At 41.0% G+C, this 14,606-nt stretch overlaps 1 protein-coding gene across 3 annotated transcripts in view; it reads right to left on the reverse strand.

Moving 5' to 3' along the window:
* The window catches only part of HPS3 (HPS3 biogenesis of lysosomal organelles complex 2 subunit 1), a 39,443-nt gene extending 26,024 nt beyond the window's left edge, over positions 1–13,419 (reverse strand). For all 3 annotated transcript variants that reach the window (XR_014015865.1, XM_081234421.1, XM_081234422.1), the window contains exons 1-5: positions 13,071–13,419; positions 2,705–3,196; positions 1,967–2,138; positions 1,778–1,863; positions 1,165–1,357 (exon numbers count right to left, since the gene is read on the reverse strand). Coding sequence is in view for 2 of the 3 variants with exons in the window: in XM_081234421.1 (XP_081090547.1) it covers positions 1,165–1,357; positions 1,778–1,863; positions 1,967–2,138; positions 2,705–3,196; positions 13,071–13,287 (1,160 nt within the window). In the remaining variant the exon portion in view is untranslated. The remainder of the gene's footprint in view (positions 1–1,164; positions 1,358–1,777; positions 1,864–1,966; positions 2,139–2,704; positions 3,197–13,070) is intronic.
* Between the last annotated feature and the right edge of the window lie 1,187 nt (positions 13,420–14,606).

The following is a 14,606-nucleotide window of genomic DNA, read 5'->3' on the forward strand; positions in this document are numbered from 1 at the left end:
CAATAGCATTTCTCCCTACACCAGGGAGTGAGAAGACAGGGGAGTACCCCCACTAGGAGTGGGTGTCAGAATCTCCAGGCGGGTCCTGTGCTGTGTGAAATACACTCCAGCATCTGCTGGAGATTCTGATATTACCACTCAGTTGAAAAAAAAAATCACTGTCCTATGCAATTAATTATTGGACACTCCTGCAAACCTGGACATAGCTTTGTTTATACCTTTCCCTCTATCTAGAATGTCTTTCTCTTCCAATCTCTACCTGTCAAATTCTGACTAGCTTTCGGGCTTCACTTCAAACACAAAAACCTTACCTGTGTGACTCAGCTAGAAGTAATTTCCCTCCTCCCACAGCCTACGCTCTTTTCACGAAGTCTTAAGACATTTCTCATTAATCTCCTAGTGTTTGTGTCCCTTGTGTCTGGCCCTCTCTTATGTTGTTGCTTCAGAAAGCAGATGGTGTGCCTTATTCACAGGTGGTTGGCCAGAGGGCTTAATGCAGTGCCTTGACTATAATCTAAACTGAAAAAACAGGAAATAAAACCATAAGCATCACTTACTGCTGAGATAAAAGGAAATGACATTAAAGCCCTGCTCAGGAAGCCAGTTTACATGCCAGATTACTAGGGTGAGGCCACTCAGAAGACATCCACCACAGTTAGCCACATGACCTTGACCACCCCCAACCTCTGGATTCTTTCCCCATCTACACTATTCAGAGGGTACAATCAGGTAGTCTTTCTGGCCTCTTGACAGTCCTACACCATTATCAATTAACTCAACTCATACGGAAGAGATAGGACAGCAGTGAAAAAAAATCAGGAAATCTAAAACAAAGTCTAAAGAGATGCCCTGACTGGCCCCACTGACTTCTCATTAGAATTCCCTATGAAAATCTTCCCTCATGAAGAACTTTATACTTCCTTAGAAAGATCCCCATCCAGTCTAAGAAAATAAAACAAAGGCAAAACCGGAATCTACATCTCTGACATTGAAAAGGCAGGTATGGGGCCATTAAAAAAAGAACAAAAAAACCTCCAGATGTATATAATTAATTTACAGTGCTATACACTGGTGCACATAATTCTCATTCAAGGATTCAGAAAGCACCTCAAGAATTTACAGAGAAATAAGAGACTCAAAAGCCAGCAAGTGACTGGAACATACCTTGTGATGACATGCAAAAATTGTGGTGTGAGCACTGCCTGCTGAGACTTCTCAGGATACTGGTAGACTGACATTAATTCAACAGATTTGACAACCATGTACAGATAGCCCACATGAGGTAATGAGAAAAAACAAAAGAGGCTCAGCAACTCTTTTTCCTGAGATGAATTTTTTCTCTCAGAAGTAAGAGACCCTGCATGAAAAAAACAAACCAAAAAAAAAAACCAACCATGAAACCAGTAAATAAAGGGAACCAATATTTTGACTTTCCTATGCAAAAAAGTCTATAAATGGAGAACCAAAGAGTTGCTTAGGGGAAGTTGCTCTTTATATACGAATGCCAGTAAAAAAAGAAAAAGGAGGGCTTCCCTGGTGGCGCACTGGCTGAGAGTCTGTCTGCCAACGCAGGGGACACGGGTTCGTGCCCCAGTCCGGGAAGATCCCACATGCCGCGGAGCGGCTTCCCTTTCTAGCACTCACTGTTATTTGCTAAGGAATCTGCCCAAGGCCACAGGGAGCCTCAGTAGAAGAACCTAATCTATTTCTCACACCAGGCTGCCCTCCCATCAGAGGGCCTTTTCACCTCATTGCACTGCAGCACTGTCATACCGACCTGTTTGGTAAATAGGTAGCAGCTGAAGTGAATGCAACTTGATGTCATCCGACAAGACACAGGATGAGATATCAGGAGCAAAACGTCTGTGAGTTTAAAGAGAGAGAGAGGGGGGAGAGATCTAATTTCCATGTACTTTAAGTAGGTAAATATATATTAAATGCTGGTGAATGAAAAGCTTTCTAATACCTATAGAGCAGGTGCTGAACGTGGAAATATTTTATTTTTTCATCAGCTAATCCTGTTGACTCCAGTGTAACAGATATTCCAGACTGTTCGCTTTTTTCACCAAGAAGTTCCATGGGCTTTTGGCAGATAACAAAATCATCTGACTCAAGCCGCAAAGTTTCATTACTGATGTCTTAAAAAATAAAATGGAAGAAAATTATTTAATAAGTCCAAGGACCCCTCCAATGCAAATTAGATTTCACAATATCCTCCCACCAATTAAACAGACACAGTAATAATTTATGCACACACATCTCACGTATTTATAAAGCACTATGATTTTGAAAAGTCTCAGCACTTGCTCATTTATCCCTCACAACTGATAAAGTACAATGGGATATTATCATCATCCCCATTTTACACACGAGGAAACTGAAACTCAGAGATGGTATTCCTAACCCAAGGTCATTCAGCTAGTAAATATGAGGACTGGGACCAGAAACTTCTCATCCAGCAGCAGCTGTTTCATTATTTCTCATGACAAATATATGTTGAAATACACTTACGTGCTACAGGATAAGATATGGGCAGCCAGATCATAAATCCAAATCCCACGTATTAGGAACAACTACATCATAAATAATGTGGCTTGTAATATACATACTAGTGGCTTGTAATACTACATACTTTCAGAGATTGCCAGAAATAAGGGTTTTCTCTGCACCCAAAACAAGAAAGTAAGCTAAATTCATTATTTACCTTCTGACAGTTTCACTGGATTGTTGGTCTTACGTGGATGGTGGTTAACACTCTCTCCATTTCTGGGGTCTGACTCCAGTTTTAGGATTAAAACTTCTAAATCTGACATGACAGCGACATATCCAATACAAAAAGAAATTTCAACAGGGGTGATATTATCTATATGGATAATTAAAGAACGTTCAAAGTCCAATATTGAGAATTCTTCATTAATGATCTGATACTTCAAACTAAATAAAACTAACTTATTTGTGCAGCCAACAAGAAGGTCTCCTTTCACAGGGCAACAGGAAATGCACAGGGGGGCCTCAGAAAGCGGCATTTCCACAATAGACATCTGGTCTCTGAAGGTTTCACTGAAGGGTGGCTCCACGTCATGTCCGACCATTCGGATACACACTCGGGAGTTTTCAGTCCTTTTACTTCTCCAGTTCACATAAGCACGTAGAAACGTAGCTTTGTTTTTCTCTTCAATTGCTACCAAATAGTCTCCTGAGAAAGAAATGAGATTATACTTAGAATTTGTAATTAGAAACCACCACTTACCTTGCACCATGAAAAGGAACTATAACTGAATCTAATGTGAATGTTTGAATTAAAGATTGACTAGAATGAAACTCTAAGTAACAGGATCTTAGGTGTATTTTTAACTAATAGACATTTAGATTCTGCAATACAATTTCCCCCCATTTTAATGTCTTAAGATAATCCATTAATTATTCATGAAGCTTACAGAGAAATTCTATGATTTATTCCTATGATAGCTCTAAGTGTTATTGTACCTCTGAATCTACAGCTCTAACAAAGTTCTCCTGACATAAAGAGTTTGGTATTAGTGTGATGTTAAAATTAGGTATAAATTCAGGAACTCTGAAGAGGTTAGCAGAAATTATACTACAACCCTTCCCCTTCCCAAAAAAGTCGTATCTTGGGGCTTCCCTGGTGGCGCAGTGGTTGAGAGTCCACCTGCCGATGTAGAGGACATGGGTTCGTGCCCCGGTCCAGGAAGATCACACATGCCGTGGAGCGGCTGGGCCCGTGAGCCATGGCCGCTGAGCCTGCGCGTCCGGAGCCTGTGCTCCGCAACGGGAGAGGCCACAGTAGTGAGAGGCCCGCGTACCGCAAAAAAAAAAAAAAAAAAAAAAGTCATATCTTCATGTCAACTCTGAGAAATAGGATAAAGCCATACACATTAAATAAAATTTCAATCCAAGTTAATTTTCCCTTAATTGTTGATTTTCTTAGACTTTTTTAAATTACAAAGTAATTTTGGAATTACTCTTTGTTGTGAGAAGTCAAAGTGATAAAGAGGTGCAAAATGAAAAGCATAATGATCTCTCCCCGGCAGTCCGATCCATGAGGAGACAATGTTAACACACACAGCCTAAACCCATGTCCTTCTAAACGTTTCTTTCATATAAACCTAGATCATAGAGTGGTAGATTGTCATTTTTGTTTTTGTTTTTACCAAAATGGGATCACACTAAATATATTTAACAATCTTCAACTTTAAAAAATTACCAATGTATTACCAAAAGATTACCAAATATCTTTCCCTCCAGGTTAGATACATGGATATCTAACATCCTTTTCAATATCTGCAAAATATCCTGTATGTACATGTGCCATAAATTATTCAACAATTCCCCTACTGAGATACTACATTCAAGTATTTCCAGGTTTTTTTTGCTACTATACTTTATACTGTAATAAATAGGCCTATACCTATATATTTATTTAGTGGGGGAGGGGGTAAGTTTCAACGGCACAGATTTTCAAAAGTAAGACTATCAGGTTAAAGGGCAGGTACATTTTAAATTTTAACACATATTGCCAGATTACAATCACAATTATGTAATAGAGATTCATGTTGTCACCAGCGCTGTTTAAACAGGCCTATTTCCCCACATCTTCACTAGAACTGACTCCATGTGATGGGGGAAACATGGACTCTAATGGTTATTCTAATTTATATTTTCCAGACCACTTATAAAGCTGGCCATCTTATCCTATGTTTATTTAGCCATGTATAATTTCCCTTCTGCAAGTTATCTACTATTCTATTAGGTTGATTTTTCTTATCGACGAAGAGTAGCTCTCTGGGTAAAAGTGATAATTAATCCTTCATTGGCCATGAATAGCAAATCATTTCTGGTAGTCTATAGTTTGACTTTTGACTTTGTTATGGTTTGACTTTGTATGGCATCTTTTACAGTATGTAACCAGCTATGTATCTTTTCCTTCTTGGCTTCTGTGTTTCCTAACTTGCTTAAACAGTCTCTTATGTCCTCCAATTACATAAATGCACACTTACATATTCTATTTTAGTGGTTTTTTAATTTAATTTAAATTTTTTTTTTTTTGGCTGTATTGGCTCTTCGTTGCTGCGTGAGGGCTTTCTCTAGTTGCAGCGAGCGGGGGCTACTCTTCATTGCAGTGCACAGGCTTCTCACTGCAGTAGCTTCTCTTGTTGCAGAGCACAGGCTCTAGGCGTGCAAGCTTCAGTAGTTGTGGCATGCAGGCTCAGTAGTTGTGGCTCACGGGCTCTAGAGCACAGGCTCAGTAGCTGTGGCACATGGGCTTGGTTGCTCCACAGCATGTGGGATCTTCCTGAAGCAGGGATCGAACCCATGTCCCCTGCATTGGAGGGCGGATTCTTAACCCTGTGCCACCAGGGAAGTCCTCATTTAAATTTTTAATCTTTAGAACTTTGTGGGTCAGAGGGGATAAGTCAGTGTTACTCTAAAGAGAGAACTTACTATATGCTAAACATTATTAGGTAAACAAGCCCTATTCCAATGAATTGAAACTGAAATGCTGCTGTTCGTACACGAACTTCTCATATACAGATGCAGCAAGCAAGCAGGGGCAGCCCCTTTCTGCAGACACCAAGTGGGCTGGCCAAGCCCCTCCTCCTCCAGAATGAACCAGCCTTCAACAGAAGCAAACCTTCTCCTGTGCTGGTTCCTTTGATGCCACAGAGGTGGAGGCTGTACCTGTTCTCTCCCCGGAGATCTTGGTGGAATGCCTAAATATACCCTGCAGGCCCCATACATTTGCTCACTCTGTTCCAGAGAAGCAGTCTGATGGAGTTGGGGGCAACAGATGCCTTGTAGCCTCCATCTTCCTTGAATTCCCTCAGTAAATACATTAAACAAAAATTTTTATTGTGGTAAAATATACATAAAACTTACCATTTTCACCATGTTTAAGTGTACAATTCAACAACATTAAGTACATTCACACTGTTATACAGCCATTACCACCATCTCCAAAACTTTTTCATCTTCCCCAAAACTCTGAATCCATTAAACAATAACTCCCCATTCCTACCCTCTGTACATGGCTTTTATTACTTACATAATACAGTATAGCACCAATGCTGAACAGCATGATTATGTGCAATACATAAATATGAACTATTTGTACACATCTGCAGATCTAACTCAGAACTAAGGTACGTAAAATTGAAAGCAAAACTAAGCGCGTTAAGAATAAAAGTGAGGGGGTGGAGTCAAGATGGCGGACTAGGAGGACGAGGAATTTGCATCTCTGCATGACCAAGGCACCTACCAGGCACCGGTGGGGGATCATGGACACCTAAGGGGACAGGAGGAACCACCAGCGACTGGGTCCTGAGCCTAGGCACCGCCCCATGCTAAAACGTCACGCCCCCACCAGCCTAGGTCCCACCCCACCCTAAGCCCCACCCTTGCCTAAGTTCCACTCCTGCCTAAACTCTGCCCCCATAGCCAAGGCTTCTTTTTTCTTCTTTCCTCTTTTACATTGGAGTTCTGTTTTACCTTGCTGATTCATTAGCGTTGATTCATTTATATTTTTATTTTTCCTAATAAATCTTTTATTTTTCTCATTTTATTTTATTCTTTATACTTTGTTTTTGCTCTCTCCTTTTGACTTGTTCCCCCCCCCACACATTTTTTTCTTTTTTCTGTTGCAGTTTTATTTTACCTTGTTGCAGTTGTTTCAATTATATTTTTATTTTTCCTAATCTAGTTTTTATTTTCCTAATTTTATTTTGTTTTTATTCTTTGATATTGTACTGCTCCTTTTTTTCTTTTCTTTTCTTTTCTTTTGCCACAACACAAAGCTTGTGGGATTTGGTTCCCAGACCTGAGGTTGGGCCCAAGCTCCTGTGGTGGGAGCTCCAAGTCCAAAACACTGGGCTAACAGAAAACCTCAGACCCCAGGGACTATCAGTCAGAGTGAGGCCTCCCAGAGGTCCTAATCTCAGCACCAAGACCCAGCTCTGTCCAACTCCCTGCAAACTCTAGTGCTGGACGCTTCAGGCCAAACAACCAGTAAAACAGGAATACAGCCCCACCCATCAAAAAAAAAAATGAAATGACAAAAAATATGTTACAGACGAAAGAGCAAGGTAAAAACCTATAAGACCAAATAAATGAAGATGAAATAGGCAACCTACCTGAAAAACAATTCACAGTAGTGATAGTAAAGATGATCCAAAATCTCAAAAGCAGAATGGAGAAAACAGAAGAAACATTTAACAAGGATCTAGAAGAACTAAAGAGCAAATAAACAGTGATGAACAACACAATAACTGAAATTAAAAATACTCTAAAAGGAATCAATAGCAGAATAACTGAGGCAGAAGAATGTATAAGTGAGCTGGACGATAAAATGTTAGAAATAACTGCCAAGGAGCAGAATAAAGAAAAAATAATGAAAAGAATTGAGGACAGTCTCAGAGACCTCTAGGACAACATTAAACACAGCAACATTCAATTACAGGGGTCCCAGAAGAGGAAGAGAAAAAGAAAGCAACTGAGAAAATATTTGAAGAGCTTATAGTTGAAAACTTCCCTAACATGGGAGAGGAAATAGTCACCCAAGTCCAGGAAGCACAGAGAGTCCCATACAGAATAAACCCAAAGAGAAACACGCCGAGACACATATTAATCAAACTATCAAAAATTAAATACAAAGAAAAAATATTAAAAGCAGCAAGGGAAAAACAACAAATAACATACAAGGGAATCCCCATAAGGTTAACAGCTGATCTTTCAGCAGAAACTCTGCAAGCCAGAAGGGAGTGGCAGGACGTACTTAAAGTGCTGAAAGGGAAAAACCTAAAACCAAGATTACTCTATGCAGCAAGGATCTCATTCAGATTCCACTGGGAAATTAAAACCTTTACAGACAAGCAAAAGCTAAGAGAATTCAGCACCACCAAACCAGCTTTACAACAAATGCTAAAGGAACTTCTCTAGGCAAGAAACACAAGAGAAGGAAAAGACCTACAAAAACAAACCCAAAGTAATTAAGAAAGTGGTAATAGGAACAAACATATCAATAAGTACCTTAAATGCAAATGGATTAAATGCTCCAACCAAAAGACATAGACTGGCTGGATGGATACAAAAACAAGACCCATATATATGCTGTCTGCAAGAGACCCACTTCAGACCTAGGGACACATACAGACTGAAAGTGAGGGGATGGAAAAAGATATTCCATGCAAATGGAAATCAAAAGAAAGCTGGAGTAGCAATTCTCTTATTAGACAAAATAGACTTTAAAATAAAGTCTTGTAATAAATTATAAGAGACAAAGAAGGACACTATATAATGATCAAGGGATCAATCCAAGAAGAAGATATAACAATGGTAAATATTTATGCACACACAATAGAAGCACCTCAATACATAAGGCAAATGTTAACAGCCATAAGAGGGGAAATCAACAGTAACACAATAATAGTATGGGACTTTAACACCCCACTTTCACCAATGGACAGATCATCCAAAATGAAAATAAATAAGGAAACACAAGCTTTAAGTGATACATTAAAGAAGATGGACTTAACTGATATTTATAGAATATCCATCCAAAAACAACAGAATACACTTTCTTCTCAAGGGTTCATGGAAAATTCTCCAGTACAGACCATATTGTGGGTCACAAATGAAGCCTTGGTAAATTTAAGAAAATTGAAATCGTATCAAGTATCTTTTCCGACCACAACGCTAAGAGACTAGATATCAATTACAGGAAAAAAAATCTGTAAAAAATACAAATACGTGGAGGCTGAACAATACGCTACTAAATAACCAAGAAATCACTGAAGAAATCAAAGAGGAAATCAAAAAATACCGAGAAACAAATAACAATGAAAACACGATGACCCAAAACCAATGGGATGCAGCAAAAGCAGTTCTAAGAGGGAAGTTTATAGTAACACAATCCTACCTCAAGAATCAAGAAAAATCTTAAATCAACAACCTAACCTTACACCTAAAGCAATTAGAGAAAGAAGAACAAAAAAACCCCAAAGGTAGCAGAAGGAAAGAAATCATAAAGATCAGATCAGAAATACATGAAAAAGAAATGAAGACAGCAATAGCAAAAATCAATAAAACTAAAAGTTGGTTCTTTGGGAAGATAAACAAAATTGATAAACCATTAGCCAGACTCATCAAGAAAAAAAGGGAGAAGACTCAAATCAACAAAATTACAAATGAAAAAGGAGAAGTAACAACTGACACTGCAGAAATACAAAGGATCATGAGAGATTACTACAAGCAACTATATACCAATAAAATGGACAACCTGGAAGAAATGGACAAATTCTTGGAAAAGTACAACCTTCTGAGACTGAACCAGGAAGAAATAGAAAATATAAACAGACCAATCACAAGCACCGAAATTGAAACTGCGATTAAAAATCTTCCAACACACAAAAGCCCATGACCAGATGGCTTCACAGGCAAATTCTATCAAACATTTAGAGAAGAGCTAACACCTATCCTTCTCAAACTCTTGCAAAATATAGCAGAGGGAGGAACACTCCCAAACTCATTCTACAAGGCCACCATCACCCTGATACCAAAACCAGACAAGGATGTCACAAAGAAAGAAAACTACAGGCCAGTATCACTGATGAACATAGATGCAAAAATCCTCAACAAAATACTAGCAAACAGAATCCAACAGCACATTAAAAGGATCATACACCATGATCAAGTGGGGTTATCCCAGGAATGCAAGAGATTCTTCAATATACACAAATCAATCAATGTGATACACCATATTAACAAATTGAAAGATAAAAACCATATGATAATCTCAATAGATGCAGAAAAAGCTTTAGACAAAATTCAGCACCCATTTATGACAAAAACTCTCCAGAAAGTGGGCACAGAGGGAACCAACTGTTTCATATATAATTCGAAAACTATAGATAGTGCCTATGCTGTCTTATATTAATATGTTTTCAAATTAGTAAGTTGTCTTACAAATGGTGAACTAGAACTTGTTGTGTCTACCTGGTAAGCCTTTTGAACAGAGCTTTAGAGTTCTCTCAGTTAATCCTCACAACTCTTCAAGACATTATCCCCTTCTCCATTTTATAGATCAGGAATCTGAGACTCAGATAAGCCGAGTAACCTGCCTAAGGCAACACAGCCAACAAACGGATGGCACTGGGGTTAAACCTCAATCTGGTTAGCTCAAAAGCCAATGTTCATTTCACTCTGTCTCTCAAAATGTTCCAAAGGAGATATAAGTCTAGAGGATTCTGTGGAGGTTATAGCCCTTTATAAGAGAAAGGAATTAAACTTTTTAAGGTATTATGTACCCAGGGCTTTATTTTACTTATTTTACAATAGGCTGTCTTCATTAAATAAATTAAAAAATCATTCTTATATTTATCCTTAAGCTGAGAGTCATTGATTTTTTAAAAAAATAAGTAAACTTTTCCTTTTATGCAGCAAGATCATAAACCTGGTTACCACTAATACCAGATTAAGGAAAAGGCTGCACTCCTATGACAAAATGGATATCAGAAGGCAGAAATAACATACAACGTATGAAAATATGTTTTATGATTTTAAAAAAGTTGAGGGAGGGTAGGGCTTGGGGGGGAGATAATAGACATTCTAGGGCTCTTTAATGTACTTGTGCTAAAGGACAGGCATTGAGGGCCACAAGGTCTTGTCCCCTCTGCCTCACCACCTCCAGACACCCCATAAGCAAGTGTCCAGCACCAGAGCTCCCCACACAGCACTCAACCCTGGCCACCAGGTCTTTCTCCCTCGAAAGCGAGTTCTCGCATCTCCTCTTCCTCCCTTCGCACACAAAATCTATATTATATTAAATTTCCATTACTGATGATGATATTTAGGGCCCATCCTTCAAAATTTCGACCTACATTCTAATACCCCCAAACTTTATGAAAGGAGACTGGCATCCTGCTAATTAGAAATGGAAAAAAAAATTGAAAATGTTTTCTGTTTGGATAACAGACCTGCAAAGCATTTACAGTAAATATAAATCCCTGATCTAAGATTCACTTTGTTTTTGACAGGGTAGCGGGTGGAGGAGACCCTGGGCTTAGAGCAAGAATCCCCATGTCCATGTTACTGTGAGTGGAAGGACAGAGACGAAAAAGAAAAAGCTGAAAAGTGTAAGACGAGTTATCTGGATATCAGCATAGCTAGCAGTCCACTACCTGTGGATTGATAGAAGCTATACCCAGGCATTAAGTTCAAGCTGAAAGTTACCCTTGAGCTATCTGACTCATGCTAATGCCATACCACAGGACTCCTGAAGTTTCTTAAGACAGCCAACTGAATTACAAAAATATCTTTGTTTTTCAAGGCTTCAGTACCATACTACTCACTGCCTACAGCAGCCAGTAAGGCTCTAGGTCAGTGATTCTCAATCCTGACTAAACACCAGACTCACCCAATGCTGGGCCACACCCCAGGAAACACACTGTTTCTCTAAGGTTGTGGTTCAGGAATTGGGTTTTTTAAAGCTCCCCCAGGTGATTCTTATACACAAGTAGTGGCATCAAAGGATTCCCCAGAATCACCACTACTGACAGGCAAGAAAGCTAGAGGTTTACATAATGCCTGCCACATCCAATTCTAGATTAAATGTCCATTTGGAAGACAAATGGTACAAATCATGTAAACAGTGTCTGTCTGTCTCTCCCTCACCAGCAGACACACACATACTAATGTTGAAACTGGTGAGTTTGCCACTCAGCAGAGCTCTTGAAGGTGAGAACTCCTAGGTCTAAAAAGGAGGTGGGATGGGGAAAACTACTAATATTGTGAAATGATTAGGAGAATAATATCATAAAAATATCAAAATCAGAATCTTCTGCTGAAAGAGAACTTACAGATCTAATAAGTGGTTTTCAAACTGGTCTGTGGGCCTGCAGGCCCCTATTGATGCCTTCACTAATCAAAAAGAAAAAATAATAACAGTATAGTAAGTTGCCCATAAAGAAAGACATCCAATGTTTGGAGGTAAGTGTTTCTCCTATTATCAGTATAAATAGCGATGACGGTAAACAGTAGGGCTTTTCATTTTTTTTAATATATATCTTGACAAAATGAACAGTCAGATACTGTGTATGGTAGCCCCACAATTCTTTGCTGATCCACAAAATTCCAATGTCTGGAAATCACTGATCTAGCATTCAAATTACTTCTTTTTTTTTTTTTTAAAACAGAAACTGAGACCCAGAAGTTTCTATAAACTCACACCTAATCAGTTGCGGACAGAGTAGCGATTAGGCAGAGATCTCCAGTCCTCCAGGTTCATGCTCTCCACTTTATTAGTAAAGTACCCCAGCCAAAGTCTTTTCCACCCTAAATACTGCAATTTACACCTTTACCCCTCTTGAAAAGCAGGATTCAAATTTTAAGTGTATTATCAGGCAGTTAAAAGAATCCTATGGTGAATTTTTCTGTAATCTGAAGTACCTATTTTTAAATGTTGGATTTTTCTAAAATAGGGATACACCCACACAGTAACCCCTTGGCACTGCTTCACGTTTCTGGTGGAAAAAGAGTAGTGGATGCTGTTACCCTGTTTGGGGAAAAAGGGGTCTAAGACCTGAGTTCTATTTATACAGATTTAAAAATCAGCATTTAATGTGAGCTTTCAAAAATCGACAAGAAGTAGATAAAGGACTGGCCATGAGTTGGCATAACTGTTGAAGATGGGAGTAACTGGGGGTTCAGGATACTATTCTCCCTACTTTTGTGTGTACTTGTTTTCTATACTAAAAGAAGTTTATTTGGTGTGAAGTGTCTGGGTTGAGTGGAATCCAGCCACCCAACCAAGGGACTTCCCGGCGAGGACGCCAGAGAAGCAGGAACAATCAGCGTCCCCCGCCCACCAAAGGCAGGCTCTAACCTGTGGTTGCCAGGACAACCGCACAGCGCACACCTTCCATCAGCCGCCAGACCTGGCAAGACCGTCCAGCAAGCACGAAGTACTTCCCCATCCAGAGCTATAAGCGTCGCTCGGTCCTCTAGGAAGGAGGCCCCAATCCGGGGCCCAGGAGCCCCCTGACCCCACCGCTACTCACCGGCCTCACTGTAGGCCAGGCGCAGCACCCTGCCCAGCGTGGAAAAGGCACACCTTGGCTGGCACAGCCCCTGGCCGGCGACTGCGAACGCCTCCACCTTGCAACCGGCCGCCACGAACAGCGCATCGCGTCCCCCGCCGCAGAAGCGCTCAGGCTCCAACTTGCAGGGCACCACCTGCTGCGACCCGAACGGGTGCAGGTTGTACAATTGCACCATCACAGCAACCTGCTGCGGGCCGCCCGACAGTGCCCGCTCCCGCCAGCCCGCCCCGCGGGGGCACCCGGAGACCCCCCTCGCGGGAGGCGGAAGCTGGACCACTTCCGCGAGCGATTGAGCTGAGCGGAGTCACGTGAGTGCCAGCAGGCCCGCTAGCGGCTGGGATTCTTAAAGAGGCCGCTACCGGGCGAGGGTGGAGCCGGAGGAAAGGTCGCGCCCGCCCCGCCCGGCCGCCCCCGCGCCCTGCGGGCCCTTAGTCCTTTGGCCTTGGACCAGGCCACTCAGGGCTGACTCCGCCTCCGCGCCCAGGAGTTGGTGGGCACAGGGGTTACTGTGTCCTTCCCTTCGTCTTTTCACGTTACTGATTTGGGCCAGGGGAGATGTTTAGACCCTTGAGTACATTTAAACGCTTGATCATCAGTTTCTTGTACCATTTTATACTTGCTTCAGCCTGTGAGCTTCTGGAGAACAGGGCTGCAAAAACCGAAGTGGAGGGACTTCCCCGGTGATCCAGAGGGTAAGACTCCGTGCTCCTAATGCAGGCGGCCCGGGTTCCACCCCTGGTCGGGAAGTAGATCCCGCATGCATGCCACAACTAAGACCCAATGCACCGTACATAAATAAATATTAAAAAGAAAAAAAACTGAAGTGAGTGCACACAGCTCAACTCCCGGCTAAACACACTGAAGAGTTGCTCAAAAGTACTGAAAATTTCAGAATTGTTTAGTTGGAAAGCAGCGCCTTGAACATGCTTGGCAAAAAAAAAAAAAAAAAAAAAAAAAAAAATTGCTGAAGAATTGTGGATGTCATCTAATGAACTCCAAATATTTGAGAAGATTAGTCCGAGCCCCAGAGGGTTCTCACTCCACTGGTTCTCACTCCAGTGCTCCTAAAACTATCCTCTAATCTGTATTCTGTACCTATTCCTGACATCTCAATGTGGAGCTCCTGGTTGCAAATTCCAATTAAGAAAAAACAAAACAGATTTAGATGAAGCAGGTATTGGAGCTACTCCTTCCAATTCATCCAGAAAAAAATGTAAGTACAGTATGGATTGAGGGATGCTGTCTTACTTTTGGCATGCAGGGAGAGAACTGAAAAGAAGCAGCAAAATTTCCTTTCGTCACCCTCACGAGCTCTTCTAAGAATTTGCAGGTTAGGTGCGATTGGATTGAAGTCAATTAAACTCTACCTCCATTTCCTAAACCTTCTAGATCAGGGGTCCCCAACCCCCAGGCTGCAGACCGGTACCGGTCCCTGACCTGTTAGGAACCGGGCCGCACAGCAGGAGGTGAGAGGCGGGCAAGCCAGCGAAGCTT

The sequence above is a fragment of the Mesoplodon bidens genome, assembly GCF_964165515.1.
Source record: "Mesoplodon bidens genome assembly, chromosome: 5".
NCBI classification, from domain to species: domain Eukaryota; kingdom Metazoa; phylum Chordata; class Mammalia; order Artiodactyla; family Ziphiidae; genus Mesoplodon; species Mesoplodon bidens.